Source organism: Phytophthora parasitica, assembly GCF_000247585.1.
Source record: "Phytophthora parasitica INRA-310 unplaced genomic scaffold supercont2.3, whole genome shotgun sequence".
Taxonomy (NCBI): domain Eukaryota; phylum Oomycota; class Peronosporomycetes; order Peronosporales; family Peronosporaceae; genus Phytophthora; species Phytophthora nicotianae.
The window spans coordinates 36,045-54,971 of NW_008648989.1; the positions used below are offsets into that span (position 1 = coordinate 36,045).

The 18,927-nt window shown below is 52.1% G+C and overlaps 11 protein-coding genes across 11 annotated transcripts; 3 read left to right on the top strand and 8 right to left on the bottom strand.

Annotated features, from left to right (window-relative positions):
- Nucleotides 1-555: 555 nt before the first annotated feature.
- Nucleotides 556-1,540, top strand: PPTG_01208 (hypothetical protein; the record flags this gene model as incomplete). Its single annotated transcript, XM_008894446.1, has 1 exon — nt 556-1,540. A coding segment is annotated over one exon (868 nt), but the record flags the coding sequence as incomplete, so codon positions are not given.
- PPTG_01209 (hypothetical protein) lies at nt 1,429-3,968 on the bottom strand. The gene has a single exon (XM_008894447.1). The coding sequence runs from the start codon at nt 3,749-3,751 to the stop codon at nt 1,535-1,537; it is 2,217 nt and encodes a 738-aa protein (XP_008892695.1). The 5' UTR covers nt 3,752-3,968; the 3' UTR covers nt 1,429-1,534.
- Nucleotides 3,969-4,037: 69 nt separating this feature from the next.
- On the bottom strand, nt 4,038-5,247 carry PPTG_01210 (hypothetical protein). Its single transcript, XM_008894448.1, has 2 exons — nt 4,798-5,247; nt 4,038-4,720 (listed from the first exon to the last, which is right to left on the bottom strand). The coding sequence occupies exons 1-2, from the start codon at nt 5,010-5,012 to the stop codon at nt 4,213-4,215; spliced, it is 723 nt and encodes a 240-aa protein (XP_008892696.1). The 5' UTR covers nt 5,013-5,247; the 3' UTR covers nt 4,038-4,212.
- A 211-nt stretch (nt 5,248-5,458) lies between these two features.
- Nucleotides 5,459-6,244, bottom strand: PPTG_01211 (hypothetical protein). Its single transcript, XM_008894449.1, has 2 exons — nt 6,128-6,244; nt 5,459-6,047 (listed from the first exon to the last, which is right to left on the bottom strand). The coding sequence occupies exons 1-2, from the start codon at nt 6,233-6,235 to the stop codon at nt 5,514-5,516; spliced, it is 642 nt and encodes a 213-aa protein (XP_008892697.1). The 5' UTR covers nt 6,236-6,244; the 3' UTR covers nt 5,459-5,513.
- Nucleotides 6,245-6,893: 649 nt separating this feature from the next.
- On the top strand, nt 6,894-8,249 carry PPTG_01212 (CAMK protein kinase). Its single transcript, XM_008894450.1, has one exon. It carries the CDS (start codon nt 7,024-7,026, stop codon nt 8,167-8,169), a length of 1,146 nt encoding a protein of 381 aa, XP_008892698.1. The 5' UTR covers nt 6,894-7,023; the 3' UTR covers nt 8,170-8,249.
- PPTG_21013 (hypothetical protein) lies at nt 8,122-9,588 on the bottom strand. Its single transcript, XM_008895465.1, has one exon. It carries the CDS (start codon nt 9,513-9,515, stop codon nt 8,274-8,276), a length of 1,242 nt encoding a protein of 413 aa, XP_008893713.1. The 5' UTR covers nt 9,516-9,588; the 3' UTR covers nt 8,122-8,273.
- A 49-nt stretch (nt 9,589-9,637) lies between these two features.
- PPTG_21014 (hypothetical protein) lies at nt 9,638-10,738 on the bottom strand. Its single transcript, XM_008895466.1, has one exon. It carries the CDS (start codon nt 10,710-10,712, stop codon nt 9,741-9,743), a length of 972 nt encoding a protein of 323 aa, XP_008893714.1. The 5' UTR covers nt 10,713-10,738; the 3' UTR covers nt 9,638-9,740.
- Nucleotides 10,737-12,111, top strand: PPTG_01214 (hypothetical protein; the record flags this gene model as incomplete). The annotated part of the gene is made up of 2 exons (XM_008894451.1): nt 10,737-12,054; nt 12,098-12,111. 2 exons carry the CDS (start codon nt 10,737-10,739, stop codon nt 12,109-12,111), a joined length of 1,332 nt encoding a protein of 443 aa, XP_008892699.1.
- Nucleotides 12,112-12,543: 432 nt separating this feature from the next.
- On the bottom strand, nt 12,544-14,145 carry PPTG_01215 (hypothetical protein; the record flags this gene model as incomplete). Its single annotated transcript, XM_008894452.1, has 2 exons — nt 12,544-12,563; nt 12,636-14,145. 2 exons carry the CDS (start codon nt 14,143-14,145, stop codon nt 12,544-12,546), a joined length of 1,530 nt encoding a protein of 509 aa, XP_008892700.1.
- A 265-nt stretch (nt 14,146-14,410) lies between these two features.
- On the bottom strand, nt 14,411-14,593 carry PPTG_21015 (hypothetical protein; the record flags this gene model as incomplete). The annotated part of the gene is made up of 1 exon (XM_008895467.1): nt 14,411-14,593. The coding sequence occupies one exon, from the start codon at nt 14,591-14,593 to the stop codon at nt 14,411-14,413; it is 183 nt and encodes a 60-aa protein (XP_008893715.1).
- An 84-nt stretch (nt 14,594-14,677) lies between these two features.
- On the bottom strand, nt 14,678-18,339 carry PPTG_01216 (hypothetical protein). The gene has a single exon (XM_008894453.1). It carries the CDS (start codon nt 18,210-18,212, stop codon nt 14,784-14,786), a length of 3,429 nt encoding a protein of 1,142 aa, XP_008892701.1. The 5' UTR covers nt 18,213-18,339; the 3' UTR covers nt 14,678-14,783.
- Nucleotides 18,340-18,927: the final 588 nt, after the last annotated feature.

Here is an 18,927-nt window from a genome sequence, read left to right on the forward strand (position 1 = left end):
AAGCGACAGCGATGAAAGCGACGATGACTCAGAGCTTGAAGACGTTTCAAGCTACGTTGATGCCACACTTGCTCCGGACACCCCAGCTTCGGTGCAGTTAATCGAACCCGAGAGGGCGGAACCTGCTCCTGTCAGCCCCGTTGCTGCAAGTATTCCAATCAACTCACCTCTTGCCCACGAAGACTTAACTCCTCGGGCATCTTCGAGCTCGGTGAACATGGGGCTTGAGTTTTCTATTTCCGAAGACCACTCGACGATCACTGACGACAAGAGCGATGCGAGCAGCGATAGTTTTGTGGACGCGATGGAAGAGCACAAGCCCCTTGTCCACGGCTTGAACGACTCAGGTGTCGAGGAGAACCGTCACTGGGCAAGCGAGAACGACAGCTCTGCTTTCGACACCACCCCGTCCACAGAGACTCCTGTTCCCATGTCGACCATCGCTCCGTCTTCGCCTGTGAAGGAGGAAACACTTGAGGTTGACAACGAGCGCCCTAGCAGCATATCCGACTTCGACCGGCCTTCCTCTGTTCGCTCCGGCTCGTTCTTCCAAGAGCCGTCCTTGGACTCGGACACTCCTCGAGGCAGCTTGGCGTCGAGTCCACTTAGTGATGCGCGTGACGAATCTCCTGCCGACCTGTTCCGCTCTCGCGAAGACTCGTACGCTGATTCCACTCGATCTCGCGGTGATTCGTACGCAGATTCGATCCGATCTCGCAACGACTCCTACGCTGATGTGTTCCGGTCTCGCAATAACTCGTACGACGACGTGTTCCGATCCCGTGGAGACTCGTACGCTGATGTTCCGTCCAAGACGGACTTCGATGAACACAATCTCAGCGATGAAGAGACCCACAATACTCCGAAGTATTTTGATACCGACAGCGAGCGTGCGAGCTCAATCATCAGCGACTCTCCTGTATCCGGCCAGAATACTTTGGAAGAGAAGAACGAAGAGCAAGAAGAGCAAGAATCTCGAAAGAAAAGTGGCAGTCGTTGGCGCGCGTCGAGCGTGCTTAGCGCGCTTTCTAGTCGTCGTTCAAGCAAGCCAACCAGCTCACCAACGTCATCCCTCGAAGATGAGGAGAAGGACATCGACCAGAAGAAGAATCGATCAAGTACTTTACCCTCAGTCGCTGCCAGCGGCTTGAGCTCTGTGGCTGGCCTACTGAACCGGAAGCTTTCGGTCCCAGCGAGCAACAACAACAGCACCACGAAATCCTTTGAAGAAGATATTGAGGAATCGTTCGTGTATTCGCCGCCAGCTCAGCAGGCCGCCAAGAGCAAGTCACGCTTCGGTCGCTTCACTGCCCCCACGGTGTCCAAGCCGGCATTCCCGTCTCGTTTTGCGTGGAAGAGCCGAGGACGACGCGGTACGAACGATGAGGAAGACGATGAACTTGCAAACACCCGCGCTGCCTAATCTATCAGACCCAAGACAAACTTGCTGTAAGCATTTACGCATCCACTACTTGTATGCGTGGACTAGTTTTGTGCATGTATTCTACAGCTTAAATAAACATGTTTTGCTACGTCACCACTTCATGCTGTTATGTCCCATTGGACTACTGCAATTGTCGTTGATCTTGTCATTCGCAAGTCGAGTAACTAGTTTGTTCAGTGCTTGTAGTTTCCCGCTGTAGACGTAATGGTATGGATAAGGTGATTGCTGAACAACACCTGCAAAGGTGGCAGCACTCTCGTTTTTGCCGCACTTTGGCGATGATACCGGGGATGTGAGTGTTGATTGGGAGTATCTGCGTTCGACAATCAGTCGTAGTTGATAAAACCAAGCCACTGGGGCAATAAATGCTGGTGCACGAGAAGACCGCTGGTTTAGCAGACGACCAAACGCAGAGCTTCTTGGACTTCCAAGAGAGAATTTATCGGACCAGAGTTTTTGAAGCTCATTGTCGCTGGTATCGAACTCTTTTAGATTGAAGAGAACGATGGCTCGGAGGAGAGTTAGCTCTGTGTCATAATTCTGCTTGGTTGTTGCAGAGTTCAAGAGATGATTGAGATGCTCCATAGCAGCAACATGGTGTTGATGCTGAACCACGTCAGATTTCAAAGACGTCACGATCGTCTTGGTGGAGTGATAGTACACGTACAGAATCTCCCAAGGAAGGAGCAGCAGATATTCGTCACTTCTCTCCAGATAATCTCCAAGCCGCTCATGCAACGACGCAGACTCAAAGTCTTCTGCCTTGTCCTCTAATCGAAGCGCCAAGAACCGCCGAGCTGACCGTAGAAGTAGTCGTACCGAGGTCAACAACTTGGTATCTAGTAGGACTAGTTCACTAGTGTCATGAGACGTCAGAAGATATCCAACTCCAAGGAAGAGGCTACTGAGTCCACGCAGCTTTGACGGTGCACTGGAACACTTGCAGATAGGCATAAACTGCATCGATGCTCGGTCGAAATCGCGGGCTAGAAAGTGTCGATATCCAACATCGAAAGCAACGAGATGAGCCCGTTCCTCGTCTTTTACTGCTCGAGTTAATTCGATCTCAAGGCGTTTAAAGCGGTCCACATCGAAATTTGTGGTGGTTGTTTGGCTCCAAAGAAAAACCAGTGCCTTCGGGTGGCGCTGAAGTGCAACTTGTTTACACACACTGATTGATGTATTGAGCAGGTCAACACCCTGTCCATTGCGCTGCTGGATAAGGCGAATTGCAGTCGAGAAGTGCATGAGCGTCAACGCAGCCCAGTTAGCTTGAAGGTGACCCTGACCACCTTCATCGATTGTGCCGCAGTCCAGTAAGTGTTCAAGACCTTTCTTTATATCACACGCGCCTTTAAGCAACACACCGATCCATTCCAGCGAGGTCTTCTTCAAAGCGAGTGCTCCACCGACGTGAAGTACGCCCAATCCAAATCGAATCCTCTTCTGAAACATTTGCAATTCTCTGTCAGGTATCAGCAGCTTTTCTCTCTTGGTTGTAGAAATCAAGAACTTCTCCTTCAATTCGACGTAAATCGCTGCGCAGCGTCTCGCAGTAGCAATTGCAGCTAGACGTTGGTCACCTCCCAGACGTAACAGAGCCGACAAGAAGAGGGCTTCACCTAGTGCGAGCTGCGTCTGCTTGCGACTCGAATATGATTGAGAAGTCAAATCGTGCATACTCTCGAGCCAAGCCACCGCCTGGTTCGCTGCGCGTTGGGCCTGCTTTAAGTACAAAACATCCTTGGACACCAGCACTCGCACCACCTCAAGCTCAGCGGCCAATAGACACACCATTGGGTCACTTCCAGCAGGTAGGGAGCGCAGCACCGCATGGGCCTCTGTCAACTGATGAGACCAGATCAACTCATGGACTTCAGTCATCTTAGCTCGAAGTTCACTATCATCTTGAACTGGAGTGAACCGCATTGGCCCTGAACTTGTCCACTGCTTTTGCATCTCCACTTCAAGTTCAGCACGTTTACGGTCACGAAGACGAACTCGCCTATATTTTATCGTGTTTGAAGCCTCAGGAGCTGGCGGATACCAGAGCTCAGAGAATTGACGGGACGATAAGCCACGCACGGGAACGTCGTCGACACTGACGACGACGTGTCCTGCATGAATCCTCGCTACTCCGCGCCATTGGCTCTCGTTCTCTTTGACTGCAATAGCAAGTTCTTGCCTTGTCACGCGTTGCACCACGTACTCTCGACTGAAGAGTTCTCTGCAAAACGTCAGCGCCGAGTTGACACGATCGCAGAGCAGCAACGCCTCGTACTCTCCGAAGCCAAATGTGGTGCTCATTTGCGTGTCAACGGAGTAGCACAATAGCAAACTGACAAACAGTCGAGTGGAGACTATTTAAGGGGTGCCTTTGTGGTCGCCGCTCGGACGTCCTGGAGTTCTGGTTCCGTCTAAAATGGAGCGGAGATTATCGAGCAGTACTGGGCAGTTGTACTGGAGCTGCTCGAATGGCGAGAATGGGGGGACCCATTTGAAAAGAAAAAGGGCGCGTGAGCTTTGACAAGCAAATGATTTCAGATAGAGTATGCACCTCACTTACTGTAACAGTAAGTTAGGGATACCGTAACGGTCGAGGTGGACAACTTTGTCCAGCACGATAGCAGGACGTTGTGAACGCCAACTTACAAAAAGAGACAAGGGTACACCTTGTTGAATCACTCTAGCTACCTAACCTGGAGAAGATAAGCTCCTGGCTACAGTCTCTAGCTGCCTGTTCTTGGTCTCACCTAACTGCGAGTAGCTCAGTACGGCGGGGGCGGCGCGTCCAGCATGTTGTAGTGGTTGATGAAGAAGAGTGAGACTGGCCAGAAGACGAAGAAGCCAATGAGCGTGCCGGCGAGCACGTCGGTCGGGTAGTGACGGCCGAGCGCCACGCGCGAGAAGTTGATGACTAGCGCCCAGACGATCGAGATGGCTACCAGCACCGCCGGTGACAGGTCGTAGAAGAACCTGCGCAGGATCCACGGATGCGTCTCGGCGATGTAAATGAGCATAGCCACCATGGCCCACACGCGCGTGGAGTGACCGGACGGGAACGAGTGCTGGTCAGGTCCTACGAAGCGCATGTCTGCCTGGTGGAAGGGCGGTCGCTGACGGTGGAACACGAATTTAAGCAGCATGATGGCGATGATGTCCACCGTCATGACCGTGAAGAGCGCCGACAGCAGCATCTTGGTGGCCGGTTCAAAAGGACCGATGAGACCGGCCACCCACAGCAGTCCCATAAGCGGCGGGATCGTCAGGATCCACCTGAAATCAATAACAGAGAATTGCCATTAGGTTTGTCCCCATAGAACGCACCGGCGGAACAAGCAGGTAAAACGTACAGGAAGCCATCGCCCGAGTGCGAGAAAATCTCCCAGCACAGACGCGGAGTTGGGTCGCGACCAAAGCGGTGGTACAGCTTGGTAGACCACGTCAGGTCGTACGCGTACAGGCGGTCCGCGAGGCTCATCGTGTGCTCCTCTTGCTGCTCGAGATCGACTTGAGAGATGCTGCCGTAGCTGCCCATGCCGCCGGAGGGGGGAGAAGCGATCGCCATGTGATTGGCCGAAATGCATCGGAACTATGCACAGACAGGCAACAAGTACGTGTTCGTTTGAACCCATGTGTCGTCTCGGCAGCGCGAATGTGCGGACGAATGACTACGAGTGACGTTACTACATGGTGTGCAACTCGGTGCAGCGTATGCTTTTCGTCGTGGAGAACATGCAGCAACTTCGCCGGTTTGAAAATATCTTTGCCGCCGCGATCTCCTTGTCGTGACCTGATTACGGATGTTGACGAATTGAGCTCGGTTCACAAGCGACGTCGCATCATACTGTACCTTACTGTGCGTGGATTTCCTACCGGCGAACCATGCCAGGCTAGACGCAGCTCACCTAATTGTCTAGAGGACAAACTCTTAGATGATCGGGAGTCAAGGCTAGAGGAGTGAATGCTGCACACACCCTACCATCCACATCGACAGAAGAGCAGACACACCCATGTCTTACAAGTCTCTGTTAACAGTCTATTTCGTTAGGTATTCTTACACGCACATTTAATCTTGCCTTTTGATGGGCAAGTGCGATCCTCGCTTGGCATTCCGGTCGGGCAACACTTTGAAATTGTAGTACGCGGCAGCCCCAACGAAGCCGTGCCAGCAGCCGTGGAAAAACCGAAACGGGTCGGTGTCGTCGTCCAGACCGCGCACGAAGCACAATATTCCGCATGCCAGTAGCATTAGCCCTCTTCTAAATTGCTGGTAGTCGTACTTGGGCACGCGCCTTCGCATCGCGAACGTCATGAGTAACAGCACGAAGCTGCCAGCAACGGGGATTACAGAGTTAAGTTCGTCCCACGGATTTTTCTCTTGGAAGACCAGCACCACTCCCAAAAAGAAGTACTGCACATATCGCTCCAGTACCGGATGCCCCAGGTCCATGAGATGGATACTCCAGCTGACGAAGCTCATGATGGCGCCGATGTTGTCAAGCCGATGCCATTGTCCTTCAGTTAGCCACAGCGACCCATCAATACTGTCGCACACGTGGTACATGAAGCTGGTGGTCATTGTGAACATGCCGATGAATGCCTGCAGAGTTCACCATACGCGTGTAAGATATGCTCGAAAGCTGGGTTGCCTGAACGAGACGAGTACGAGTTGCCGCGCACCTCAAAGACGAACTGCCGGCGGTAGAGGCTGTGGATGGCGGGGAACATGCAGAAGTTTGTGATCCCCGTCACGGCCAGCATCATTGTCATCTCAAAAGAGCTCCTCATGTTCGTCGGATGCTCGAAAAATAAATGTGTGCGACGTAAAGGCATAGTGTATTCCCTGTGAAAATCGCATATCTGGTAATCATATTAGGCAGGAACCTTCGTAGTTACGATCTAAAAGGACCCGCTGTTCGTATAGGATAAACTAGCAGAACAGGTTGACAAACAGTTTTCAACGTTAATTGCGTTGCCGAAAGGCTTCAACGTGATATATTTCTTTTTAATTTCTCGGGATTCCCCCATTGTTGGGGGGCATTATGTCATCTTCAAGCCCTATTGAAAAGGTAGTTACGGAACTATGTAGCTCGCTTACAACTTGTGCATTACACGAGCGCTGACCTATTAAATGGAGGAGTTCTTGCCTTTTTAGTAACCACATTCCCACTCATTCTAAGAGTCGCATCTGTCGACATAAGCCTTCAACTTGACAGTCGAAAGCGACACGCCAGTTAAAAGCTGAGCCGCTGAATGAACGGCGCTGTCCACAACACTTGCTTTCCATACAACCGTACGGAGACTGCAAGTTCTGGTGGCAATCACTTGACATCCAGCCTGTCATGTGCTAAAGTCGCCAAGCACATGGCTACATTTCAAAAAGACAGTTTCTTCGTGCGACCTTCACGCGACATATCTGCATTGTTGTCACCACGAAAGGGCAGAGCGCGTACGTCACTCATGGCCATTCCGCCACCCGATCGGAGCTGCTCATTCCCGTTCACGTGAAAGCTTCTAAACGCTTCCACATCGAAAAATTCGATACACATAACACAACCGGAACAAGCGACGGCAACATGCTACGCTGCTTCAGCTGCTTCAGCCGTCGAGGATCTCTAGAGGACTCGACCGAGGACAACCGCATGACTGCGTCGGGCATCCTCGGCTTTGGTCTCCATGACAAGAAGAAACCAACGTTCGAGGACACGTACGACATTCTGTACCAGATCGGTGAAGGCAAGACTGGTCAGGTGTTCGTGGCCAAGAAAAAGCGGCCGCACTACCGCACTCGCGCCAAGACGCTGGCGGAGGAGCAACAGCGTGAGCGAGAAGAACGCGAGTGCGACGAGGAAGTGGCCGTCAAGTTTGTACGGCAGGAGTATCTGTCCACACCCAACCGCGTCGAAGCATTGCAGTCCGAGCTGGCCATCCTGGGTCGCGTCAAACACCCAGGAATTCTCCGACTGCGACAGGTGTTCCAAGACGAGGACAAGTTTGCCATCGTGACGGATAAGGCGACGGGCGGTGAGGTTATGGACGCGATCTGCAGGCCCGGGGCTCCGCGTATTCGCGAGTGCGATGTGGCTGAAATTGTCCGGCAATTGCTAAGTGTACTGGCATATTTGCACCTTAACGGAATCACCCACCGCGACGTGAAGGTGGAGAACATTTTGTGCAAGACACAAGACTTGCGTAGTGGCGTACTGCTCATCGATTTCGGCCTGGCACACATGGGTACTGTCGGTGGCAGTGAAATGTCGGGTATGAACGGAACGCCACACTACATGGCGCCCGAGATGTTCCACAAGCACGGAAGTTACGGCTGGGCTATCGATTTGTGGTCGCTTGGTGTCGTCACGTACGTCCTGCTATTCGGACAATTCCCATTCGACGCTCGCTTTATGTCGCAGGTGGAAGACAAGATCGTCAAGGGCGAGTTCGAGTACCCTAAAGAGCTCGAGTCGATGGTTTCTCACCAGGCCAAGAAGTTCATCGAGTATTTGCTAGTGCTAAATCCGCGAGAGCGTCCTCCTGCTGCGATGGCACTACAACATCCATGGCTACAAGTAGACTCGTCATCAACGAACCCATTTACTGATGAGCACATGGCTGCACTCGCGAAGTTTTCCGAGGGCAAGAAGACCTTCGCACCTCCCGCCCCGAAACAATACGTACCACCGCAACCTATTCCGAAGGAAGGTGTTATCATTTATGAAGGATAGAGCAAGGCACCACCATGTTAATAAATCGCCAACTCTGTTCGTCGTTACTTCCTGATGGCTACTGGTCTCAGATGGCTACATGCGTAGATTGCTGACTTTGGTGGTTAAAAGATGTGGATGATCGTGTAGAGCACAAGCCCCGTGGCTGCCATAAGCACAGGAGCGTCCATCGTATGCGGCGCTGTGGCCTCTGCATAGGCCACTACAAACGGCAGGATGATCATCGTGAGCCACAGCTGCATCGGCGTCTCAAAGTCGGCGTATTGCAGTGCTGGGAACACGATACCAGACAGGAAGACACACGCCGAGCCTTCAAAGCTCCGCGTATATTTGCGCTTGGAGCAACACGTACTGGTCGAGTATTTGTGCTTGCCAAATGCAATGCCAATGGGTTCCGCCAGTCCGTCACCGATGCTGGTTACGAACACAAGGATGAAGACGAGGTCGGACTGCGTCGTACGGGCGAATAACCAGCGGAAGAACAGCAGTACGAAGAGACCGGGGAAGACGTTACCGGCCACAATCCACTTGAGTGTGTGTGGTCGGTCTTCAGGGCGATCGAGTGAGTTAAACTGCAGCATAAACAGCGTGGAACGCTCGCGGATAGGCTTGATGAGCAGCAAGAAACACAAGAGCGTCACAAAGTCCCCCCATGCCAGTGCTAGAGGACCATTGCAAGCGGCACATGACTCTTCGTCGGGCTTAACCAACAGCGGCACGAGGTATGCCGCTAATAGCTGGAACTTCCGCGTGTAGTTGACCTTGAACACGGAATTACGCTCCGTAATGACGTAGCCAGCGTCGTCCACGATGCAGAAGAAGCGGCAGATGATGCCTCCGAGTGTGGATACGCCCATCATGATGAGTACCTTGGGCAGCAGGAAGAACCAGAAGCTCGTGTTTTCCCAGAGTTCGGGCTCCAGCAACGTTGTGAGACCAGCGAGTGCTGCAGCGAAGAGCGTCATGCCCACAAGGAAGACAAAGTCGAAGGTGCGCGTCCAGCGCGTGTCGTAGCGGCCCGCCACTTGGCCGGCGTAGATGAGGTCATTCGAGTCCCCGTCGTAGTCGTAACTATCGTCGTCCATCGCTATACTGCCGTACGTTGGCACCTGCTTGGGCAGTCGGAACTTGGGACCCGATTTGGGCCGCCATAGTACACGTAGTATGAACAGAATCACCAGTAGCGAACCCAATGGGAGCCCAAGCAGCAGCGAATAGTCGGTCGTGTTCAGGTGGTCGGACCAGACCTCAGGCGCTGGCGAGGCGCTCGGTACGGCGACGGGGTCCACGCCTCCGCCATCTACAGGCACCTCTGGAGTGTCTACTGGAGGCGCCACGTCGGCCATCGGGGAAGTATCAGGTGCGGGTGGCTCAGCTTCAGGAGCAGCTAGCTTCAATAATGAACGATCTTCTGCGGTTAACGATCGATGTGCGCCACACCAATAAATCAGATCCCATACTCAAACCAAGCGAAAAATAATCGAATACCTTGTCGCACATGATAATGGCATGCTTCGAGCACAAATAGTCGTCACCTTCTATTGCTGTAAACACTAACAAGAACTGCTGCACTAAGCGCTTGAGACTTGATAGGCTTTTTCCAGCGCCTTGAGTTCGTCCTCTGACACGCTCGTAGCGCTCTTGTCGTCAATAACGAACGAGTGCAGCTCGACGTTGCGCAGCAGGTTGCGATCCAGGTTGATGGACGACGCGGCGTTCTTGGCCACGAAAATCACGTGCTGCACTTTGAACTCCGTGTACGGGTAGAAGGACAGATCCTCAGCGAGCACAGACGACAACTTGCCGCTCTTGTAGCCCGTGAGAACAGGCTTGTTGACGTCCTTGAAGCGGTCCAGAGGCGTCTTCACCAGACCCGTGTTCTTGTACGCCATTTCAGGCTTTTTACTGGAGCTCACGCCCAGTTTACTCTTCGCCTTGACCATCTCGGGACGGATGTTCATCTTCTTCTTCATGAGCTTGAAAATTGATCGCGCATCCACCAGCAACAGCACCTTCGTCTTCTGACGACCGTCTTTGCGGCGGATCTCCGCGTGCTTCGCTATAGCTTTCGCCACCACATCATCCAGCGACGTGCACAACCGCAAAGGCGTCTTCGGTAGATCAAAGAGCGCATCATTGACGGGTTCTTCGTCGCTCAGCTCCTCCACTTCCTCGTCGCTGCTGGCAGACTCCTGCTGGACGACTTCGATTGCATCATCTTTATCTTTGTCTTTGCTGGCAACAAGTTTGCGGCGTTTTTTAGCCGCCTTCTTCTGCCCTTTGCTCTTGGTGATGCCGGACACTACAGTCTCGATCGAAGGGTTCTTCCAACGCGGGTCGCGCGTGCTCGGTGGCTGGAACAAGCGACCCGAGTCGTCCTCGAACGTCATACCTTCCTCAATGCGGCGTTTACGCGTTTTCTTGCGCGTAGCCAGCGTCTTCATCTTCTTCTGCTTGTAGCTGCTCGACATGCTGATCACTTGACGTTTTGACACCACCAGCAGTGAAATGGCTATATGATGTACGAAACACAAAATCATCATAATGTAGCCATTCCTACAGGGATAATGGACCGCTTGGACGACTTGCCCGTGGTCGTGCTGCTCAACCTGCTGAGCTTCCTGCACGACAATTTAGCAATCAAGCTCTTGTCCAGAGAGGATCTAGCCACTAACCGTCGGAATGGAGCAGCGATCCGCAACCTTGCAGCAGTTTCCAAGTCTTGGGAGTCCGCGATGGAAGACGTTGAAAGTCATTTTCGTGACTCGATGGTGATATTCAAGTTTCAGCGAGATCCTTCCGCCGACATTAAAAATGGAGGCGAGGAGCGCATTGAAATCGCCACAGGAGCTAATGGCCAAATGAGTTCAACGAATGCTGCACCTTCCGGGGGCATTTGGCAGCTCATGTGGGGACTTTTCTCGTGTTCTTCATACAGTCGCCCGACTCGGAGTTTATTGGAAGAAAACGAATCGAGAGCATTGGTCACGCCGCAGAGTGAGGAGATGCAGGCACAAAGTAAAGCGCAACATATTGACAACGAGCTGAAACGCTTATTGGAAGAGATTACTATGGCGAAGCAATCACGACAGCGAATTGAGCTCTGGATGAACGACCCATTTGACGTTACGATTCATGACAGTGGCAAAGTTGATGAAGACAAAATGTTGCAGTCCTGGGAAGACATATTTTCCAATTACCAATATCTTGAGCGTCTGGACTTGTCAGGTATACCCATGGAGTCGGATCATCTCGTATCGCTTTTGGTGGCTATGAGTAAAAATTGTGCAAACCTAAAGGAATTGGTGATGCCACAACAAACACATTTGATGCACAGACGGCGATCTGTTCACAACGTGCTTGAAGCGCTCCATGCTGCATTGGCATCGTTGGATGCATTGTCTCGATCACGTTCAGTTAAAGAATGTGGATTGAAGAAACTCGTTCTCTCTTCGTTATTCCCAAATGAAAATGTGGATGCTACTGCTGCCATGATCGGTAAATATTGCCCACACTTGGAACATATCGAAGGACTAAGACTCGCAGCATACACAAGAAAGAGACAACTCACCAGTGTCGAAATGAGGCGGTTAAGTCTTCAAAGTTGGGAGGCGTTTTGCAAGGGATGTAGCCACTTGAAGTCGTTGAACTGGTGCAGCTTACCATGCAGCGAGGAAATGTTTGCCATTTTTGCTTTGTATCCAAAACTTGAGCTGAAATCGCTGGTACTACCGGGAAATACTGCGCTATGGAGAAGAGAATACGTTCTTCAAGAGCGACACCACGTCGAACCGCTCTCGCCGTCGAATCGATTCGCTCCAGTACTTAACGGCTGCCCGAGACTTACATCACTGGAGGTCCTTTTGTCAGATATGCAGGGAGAGAGTGAGTGTCTCGACGATCAATTTCTTCGACATGTTGCCAATAGCTGTCCATTACTAGAGAGGTTAGCGCTGATTGAAGCTTCAGTTCATCATGGCTTTGGACCCAGCAATGTGTTTACGGATGAAGGATTGAAAGCTCTCAAGAGTCTCTGCAATCTAAGAACTATTGAGCTCAGCGGAGTGGCATTCGGTGAAGAAACACTTGTATCACTTGCTTCACGTCCACGGTCTCCAGATCGTCCTCGGTCAAGTATCGATGTAACTATGGGAGTCAGAGGTTGGAACGCTGTCGATGTTGCTACATGCTTTCATGAAACGATCACAAGATTTCTTGACATTATGTTATCGTCTGAAGCAAGAAAGTACCCACCTTTCATCATTCGAGTCCGTCCGGATACGCATAATTATTCTTCACCAGCGATGTGGGAGACGCGCTTTGCATCGGAATGGAATAAAGCCAAGCGGGGGCTGGCGTATCGAGCGCCAAACATCAAATTTTCTTATGATTACCTTCGTACAGAGACAATCATTGAGTGCATTAGCAAGATGGACGGTTAACTTTCTCAACCTTGATGTTGAGACCGTTTTTCATGGCGAGTGACAAGCCGATCCTGTAGGTAATCGTCTGTCCCGGAACAACAGTCAGATGGTATTTGCTCAACACGCTAGCAGCGGTGATCTTTATCTCCATCATTGCCAACTTGGTACCAAGGCAGCTACGAGGCCCTGCGTTGAAAAGAGGGTATTTGCACGGGGATACAGTGACGAGTTTTCCCCTGGTGGCGTCGATCCATCGCTCCGGTTTGAATTCTTTTGCGTCCAAACCCCAAATATGAGGCATTCTTCCCAAGGAGTAAGACGACCAGCTTACAGCTTCACCGGCTTTCACAATAGTTCCATCACACAAAACAACATCTTCAAGCGCCTCACGGATGTTGGACGGCACAGCGGGGTTTAAACGAAGCACCTCCTTCACAACAGCTTCGAGATACACCAATTCATTCGCTTGGGTTGCGGACGGCGACGCAATGGCACCACTGGCGAGCTCTGGGACCTTTGAGATGATCTCTTCACGGATCTTCTTCTCGACCTCGGGATACTGACTCACAGTGTAGAAGACCCAGCTGAGAGCTGCAGTTGTTGAGTCCCGACCTGCCGTCATGAAAGACACCACGATATCCCTTAAAAACTTTGGATCAAGGTCTTGTTCGATCTTGGCACCGTCACTAACACCGTCTAAGAACAGTGATATGATGTTTCTCTTTGAACCACTAGCAGTACTACCCATAGTGTGTCGCTCCTCTATCGAACGAGAGATAATGTTGTAGCACGTATTATCAATAATTTGGACGTTCTTCTTCAACTTTCGCTCGCTCCCAATGTCTAACCATCTCTGAAGCTTCCACAGCCACGTCGGTTCTAGAAATCGCTCAAACATTCTTTGCTGTGCGCAGTTGAAAGCCGTCTCCACTGGATGTTCCGATTCCGAGAGTAGACCCCCAAACTTGATGCCAAAGGCGATCTCTGAGATGACTTCGAACGTGAATCGATTAAGCAAATGGAAGAGATCCAGAGACTCACTTTTGCTCATAGTACACTCGAGTATTCCGTTTAGAGTATTCGCATTTTCCTGAACGATCGTCGCCATGGACTCCCTCAATTCTCGCATGGAGAACAAATTACTCGCTGTTTTGCGTTGCCGCATCCACTTGTGACCATCCACGCTGAAAATGCCGTCCCCAATGAGATCATTCAGTACTTCATGGACGTATTCACCCTTGCCGAAACTTTTGAATTGCGTGAGAAGAATATCTTCGATGATCTCCGGTCTGCCTACGACGAACTCGGTCGGTCGACCGACAACGTCGAACATCCAAGGCCTCCCCTCCATCTTCTCGGTCATCTCAGCCTCCCAGTCGTAGTAGTGTTCAGCATGCTTGATCGCTGCCCACGTCTCACCTAACAATGGAAGTGAGTCGCGGTGTCGAGCTGCCCGCTTCCGCTCGGGGGATAGAATCCTAGTGGCAACCCAGAGAGCGAGCGAGCAGGACGCAGCATACAAAACGACTAGATTCACATCCACGTTCGACATCGGTGTCGAAGTACGGAAAGGGGCGAGGTCTCGGAGTATCTTTGAGGTGGAAACGACTGGTTACAAGCTGCCCCTTAATTAGGGAATTCGACAGATACTTGGCTCAGTAATGCGAAAAGATCGGATGACAAATGTTTACTGTACCCGCTACTCGTTCCGTAATGCTGCGCCTGTATTTATTATCCCGCAGATCCGGATGACTTGCTGTCTAGAGCGAATGTTTATTAATGAGAGATGAATCGAGCGACTTTCATCGCTGCCTATGCTACCTCCTCTCTACACCGACAACCATCGCTACATCTACCCGTAATCGCAATGCATCGTAACCTGCCGCATGATCCAGTGTCTTCGTAAACTCGTTCGCGTAAACCGTCATCGTCGTCACCGAGCTCTGCCGACACGATCGAGCTGATACCGCCAAACTCGGTAACAACATGTTAGTGTCCATGGTGGCCACACGGTATGACTTGTGGTCCCTGAAGCTCCAATGTTATTTATCCCGATAAAAAGTAACCAAAAGAACAGTACAAGTATCGTTTACATTGTACTTCGCAGGGATTCAGAATATACAACGACAAATATCAATGTTTTGGTAGAAATCACATCGCTGTGCACATACTGAGCTGGAAGGGTTCTACTTACTTCCACGTGATGGTAAAGCTCGTGTCGATGGCTTGCTTGACGCTTGAAAGACTGATCTCCAGACGCTGCGTGGCGGAATCGTATTTGGAGATAGAACCCAGAGAAACACTGGATGGCGACGACGTCACTCCGAGCACGATTATCTTGTTCACCAGGCTTGAGTGAGCACCGGCGTAGTCGTTCTTCTCAACGGTAGACGTGAAAGTACCGGCTGACGCAGCAAACTTGACGATCGTGGCGCTCGGGTTGCTAATTGTCTCGCCGTCGTCCAAGTAAAGGTCTCCGTTGGCACTTCCAGTGGCAGGTAGCGCAACGAGGATATCAAAAGGAGTGAGACGAGCGGCCGTGCTCGTGAGAGCTGCCTGGTGCATCGCTAGGATCGTTCCGCCGCGAATGTGCACCGGCATGTCGTACAGAGTCACCGTCGTCGTCACAGACCGTCCCGTACTGGAGATTTTGGAGTAATCGAAGATGTTATACCACACGCCAGCAGGGTAGTAACCTGTGACCGACGTGGCGCCCTGGTTCACAACTGGAGTCACCAGCAATGCGTTGCCCAACATGAACTGGTGGTTGATACCGTACGTGGCCGTATCCGTCGGGAATTCCATCAGCAACGGGCGAGCAATAGGAAGACCGTCCACATGCGCGTGGTAGCCGAGTGTGTAGATGTACGGCAGCAGACGGTAGCGCATGCCAATGAATTTCTGCCCTACCGTCGCCACCTCCGGCCAGACGTAAGTTTCCTGCGCCGGAGATTCGAGGTTGTTATGGTTGCGTGCGAACGGGTAGAACGAGCCCAGAGCTGTCCAACGCGCGCATAGTTCCATGTTGGAGGCTCCTGAGAATCCACAGATATCGGCACCGACCATGGGGATACCGAACAGCCCGAATTTGAGAATAGTAGGGACCGACCAACGTAGATCGTTCCAAGTGGCGGCGTTGTCTCCCGTCCAGTGAGCAACGTGAGCTCCGCTTCCAGGGAACGTTGACCGCGACAGCACAAAGGATCGCTTGTTGGCTAGCTCTTCTTGGACAGCGTTGGTCACAATGGATTCGGTAATGCCGTACAAGTTGTGAGTGTCGTACTGGCGGATGTTGCCGTACTGCAAGGCACTGGTCGAGATCCCTTTGTTGTAGATCGCGTCACGGCTATTAACATTGTTGATCGCGAACGGTGGGTTGTCGAACTTGTTACCGTCACCTGAGCATTTCAAGCAACACGTCGTGATTGCGCTGATGCTTCCTGTGTTCGGACACGTGACACCGGACTGGCGGACACAGGTGGTTCCAGGACAGAAATTCGCCAGCTCGTTCATGTCGATCCAGAGACCGTCGAAGTTATAGCTCTTGTACATGAGTTGGATCTGTTCGCCCCAGTACGACTTTGCGTCCGGGTGGAAGAAGTCCGGGAAGACCGTCGGCCCAGGCCACACTTGACCCAGATACGGCTTGCCACTTGTGTCCTTGATGAAGATATCCATCGACAAACCTTTTGTGTATGCGTAGTCATTCGTGTCATCAGGAATGCCGGGGTCAATGATCGGTACGAATTTCTGTCCACTACTGTGAATTTCATCCATGAAGGCAGCCATCTTGGCTTGTGGGAAGTTGACTGGATCCAGCGTGAAGTCGTGGAAGTTCTTCATGTAGTCAATGTCGGCCCAGATGACGTCCAACGGAAGATTGCTGCTCTTGTACTTGTTCACGACAGTACGGAGAGCATCGACAGAGCCGTAGCCCCAACGACACTGGTGGAATCCGTATGACCAATACGGCATGAGTTTTGGACGTCCGATGAGCTTGGTGTATTGCGAGACGACGTTCGCTGGGGTCGGACCAACCACGATATTGAAGTCGAGTACACCACCGATAGCCTGGTAAACGAGGTGTCCACTGTCCATTGTCACATCCATACCGTTGCTGTTAAGTAGCAACACACCGTGGGCCTGACCGGCACTGTTGATACCTAAGAAGAACGGGTGTGATCCGTAAGTGTTGACGATAGGAGTAGCGGATCCCTGATCGCGCGCCCACAGAGTTTGCTTGTCACCTGAAGACATCTTGAAGTTGTCGCGAGTACTCTCGCCAATGCCATATACGCTCAGATCACTGCCCAGCGCCGTCGCCACCTGCAGATACTGATCCTTCACCACCAACGAGATACCAGACGAGTCGAAGAGCGTGTAGCCGTCGGACTTGCGCACCACCTTGAACGTGAACGGATTCTGCGTGTAGTTGAACGAGTACAGCGGATCCGTCGCAGCAGACGTTGCCGTGCTGTCCGTACCCAGAGAACCGGCGGTGAACAGGTCCCTGGGCACTTCCCAGCGCTTGCTGTTCTTGTCCAGGATCTTCACGCGGACACTGTCTTTCTCCGTCTTGGTGACCGTCACCACGAGTGCCGACAGGTCAGAGCCGTACGAGGTCGAGGTCGAAGCGGTGTTTACAGCGAGGTTAATAGTGAGTACACCGGCATCTTCACTTGCTGACGTCACACTATAACCTGGACCGTTGATGTATCCCTGGACGGATGGGGAAGTCGTAGGCGCCGCAGTGTTCTGGTTCACGAATGCATAAGTACCCGGGGACGTGCGGATGTAGTTAGCGTTGAGGTTGCTGTCCCAGACGCCATTGCCGTCATTGAACGTGATCTCTACGCTCGATGTCGAGGAGATGTCATACTGGTACCACCCATTGGCAGCCGAGAACTTGCCGGCATAAGTGCTGGGCGTCATGATGTATCCCGGTACAGTCGTCCAGCCGCTACCAGCGTTGAAGTGCATGTACGGCTTGGCCCATGTAATCGGCTGGAAGAGGATGTGGTAACCCGTGCCGTCACTGGGGCGCACGAGGTCACCCGTCTTGAAATCAGAGACCTTGCTGACGACGGAGTACGTTCCAGCTACCGAGACCTTGTAGTTCGCATTGTTATTGTTGTCCCAGACAGCTCCGACGCCATCGTTGAAGACGAATTCAAGTGAAGTAGCGGAGGAGACATCGAACTGGAACCAACCGTCGTTAGAAGGGTAGGCAGAGTTGTTGCTGGCGGACATAGCGACGCCAGGCGAGGTTGTCCAGCTGCCGCTGCCAGCCTTGTAGTGGATGTTAGGCGTAACCCACTTGTCCGTTTGGAACAGGACATGCACACTCGTGCCACCTGTTGAGACCGTCGTTTGCGCCGTCGTGACGGATGTCAACAGGTTGGAGACCAATGCCATGCACCCGATGAAGGCAGCCGAGCGATGGAGTCGAGCCGTGAACAGTGTCATCGTCTTGCTGCTGAGAAGGAAGCAAATTGAAGAATGAGAGACCGGAGCCTGCCGCCGTTGTAATTCTACAGAGTTACGCCGCCAACAGATCCTAGTCACCAGGCTTGGTGATCGAGGGGCACTCGTGGATGGTCCTCGAGGCAGTTGCAGCATTCATGTACTCCTTCTCAAGTTCAAGAACCTACTGTAGTCGACCACATTCGACGGTCAGGGCTGCTTTCTTGAAGGTGCGGAGGCTCAATCGGTGATCTCCACGGTTCACTCCTTTGTTCACGGTGCAAATCGCGACTACCATCGTAAGCGTTGGATGTTGAGCCTCCCGCTGTTCGACCAATAAATCAAGTCCTAATCAGACCGATCACGTCGGCATCGTGACACGAGTTAACAACTTCAACGAGGGAAGCAGCACTTGTCAAGTCAATCAAATGCCCGCTACAGTAAGCCTTACTGAGAGCTGAAGGCGTCATCGACAGCGACGTTTGCCGCACAGACGGGAGCAATCGAGGGCAGTAGCGTTGCCACCGACAAAAAATGAATCCAGTGGCCAAGCTCGCGTGCAGGCTGGATGTGAAATTGATGTTCGCGACCATCATGCAACTATGATCCGGCAATAGATTGTTTGCTGCAGGAGCTTCGAGTACCAGGATTCGCCACACCGCGAAATGATCCGCAAGGCTGCTAGCTGTAACACGCTCCTGAGCATGTGTCGTTGGACGTGTCATCAAACGACCTTAACACGGCTGATCTTCGCAGCCCTTGCGTGTTGACAACATTTGTCGAGCGTCCGCCCTGATGTCCTCCATCAGAAATTCCTCCACGCTGAACACGAGCTTCGTCATACTGATCGTCTCCAGCACGAGATCACCAC

Coding starts and splice junctions, on each gene's coding strand:
- PPTG_01209 (XM_008894447.1), bottom strand. CDS start 3,751: ATGAGCACCACATTTGGCTTCGGAGAGTACGAGGCGTTGCTGCTCTGC.
- PPTG_01211 (XM_008894449.1), bottom strand. CDS start 6,235: ATGAGGAGCTCTTTTGAGATGACAATGATGCTGGCCGTGACGGGGATC. Junction 6,048..6,127: donor GCCGGCAGTTCGTCTTTGAG/GTGCGCGGCAAC, acceptor TGAACTCTGCAG/GCATTCATCGGCATGTTCAC.
- PPTG_01216 (XM_008894453.1), bottom strand. CDS start 18,212: ATGCTGCAACTGCCTCGAGGACCATCCACGAGTGCCCCTCGATCACCA.
- PPTG_21013 (XM_008895465.1), bottom strand. CDS start 9,515: ATGGCCGACGTGGCGCCTCCAGTAGACACTCCAGAGGTGCCTGTAGAT.
- PPTG_21014 (XM_008895466.1), bottom strand. CDS start 10,712: ATGATGATTTTGTGTTTCGTACATCATATAGCCATTTCACTGCTGGTG.
- PPTG_01212 (XM_008894450.1), top strand. CDS start 7,024: ATGCTACGCTGCTTCAGCTGCTTCAGCCGTCGAGGATCTCTAGAGGAC.
- PPTG_01210 (XM_008894448.1), bottom strand. CDS start 5,012: ATGGCGATCGCTTCTCCCCCCTCCGGCGGCATGGGCAGCTACGGCAGC. Junction 4,721..4,797: donor CACTCGGGCGATGGCTTCCT/GTACGTTTTACC, acceptor TATTGATTTCAG/GTGGATCCTGACGATCCCGC.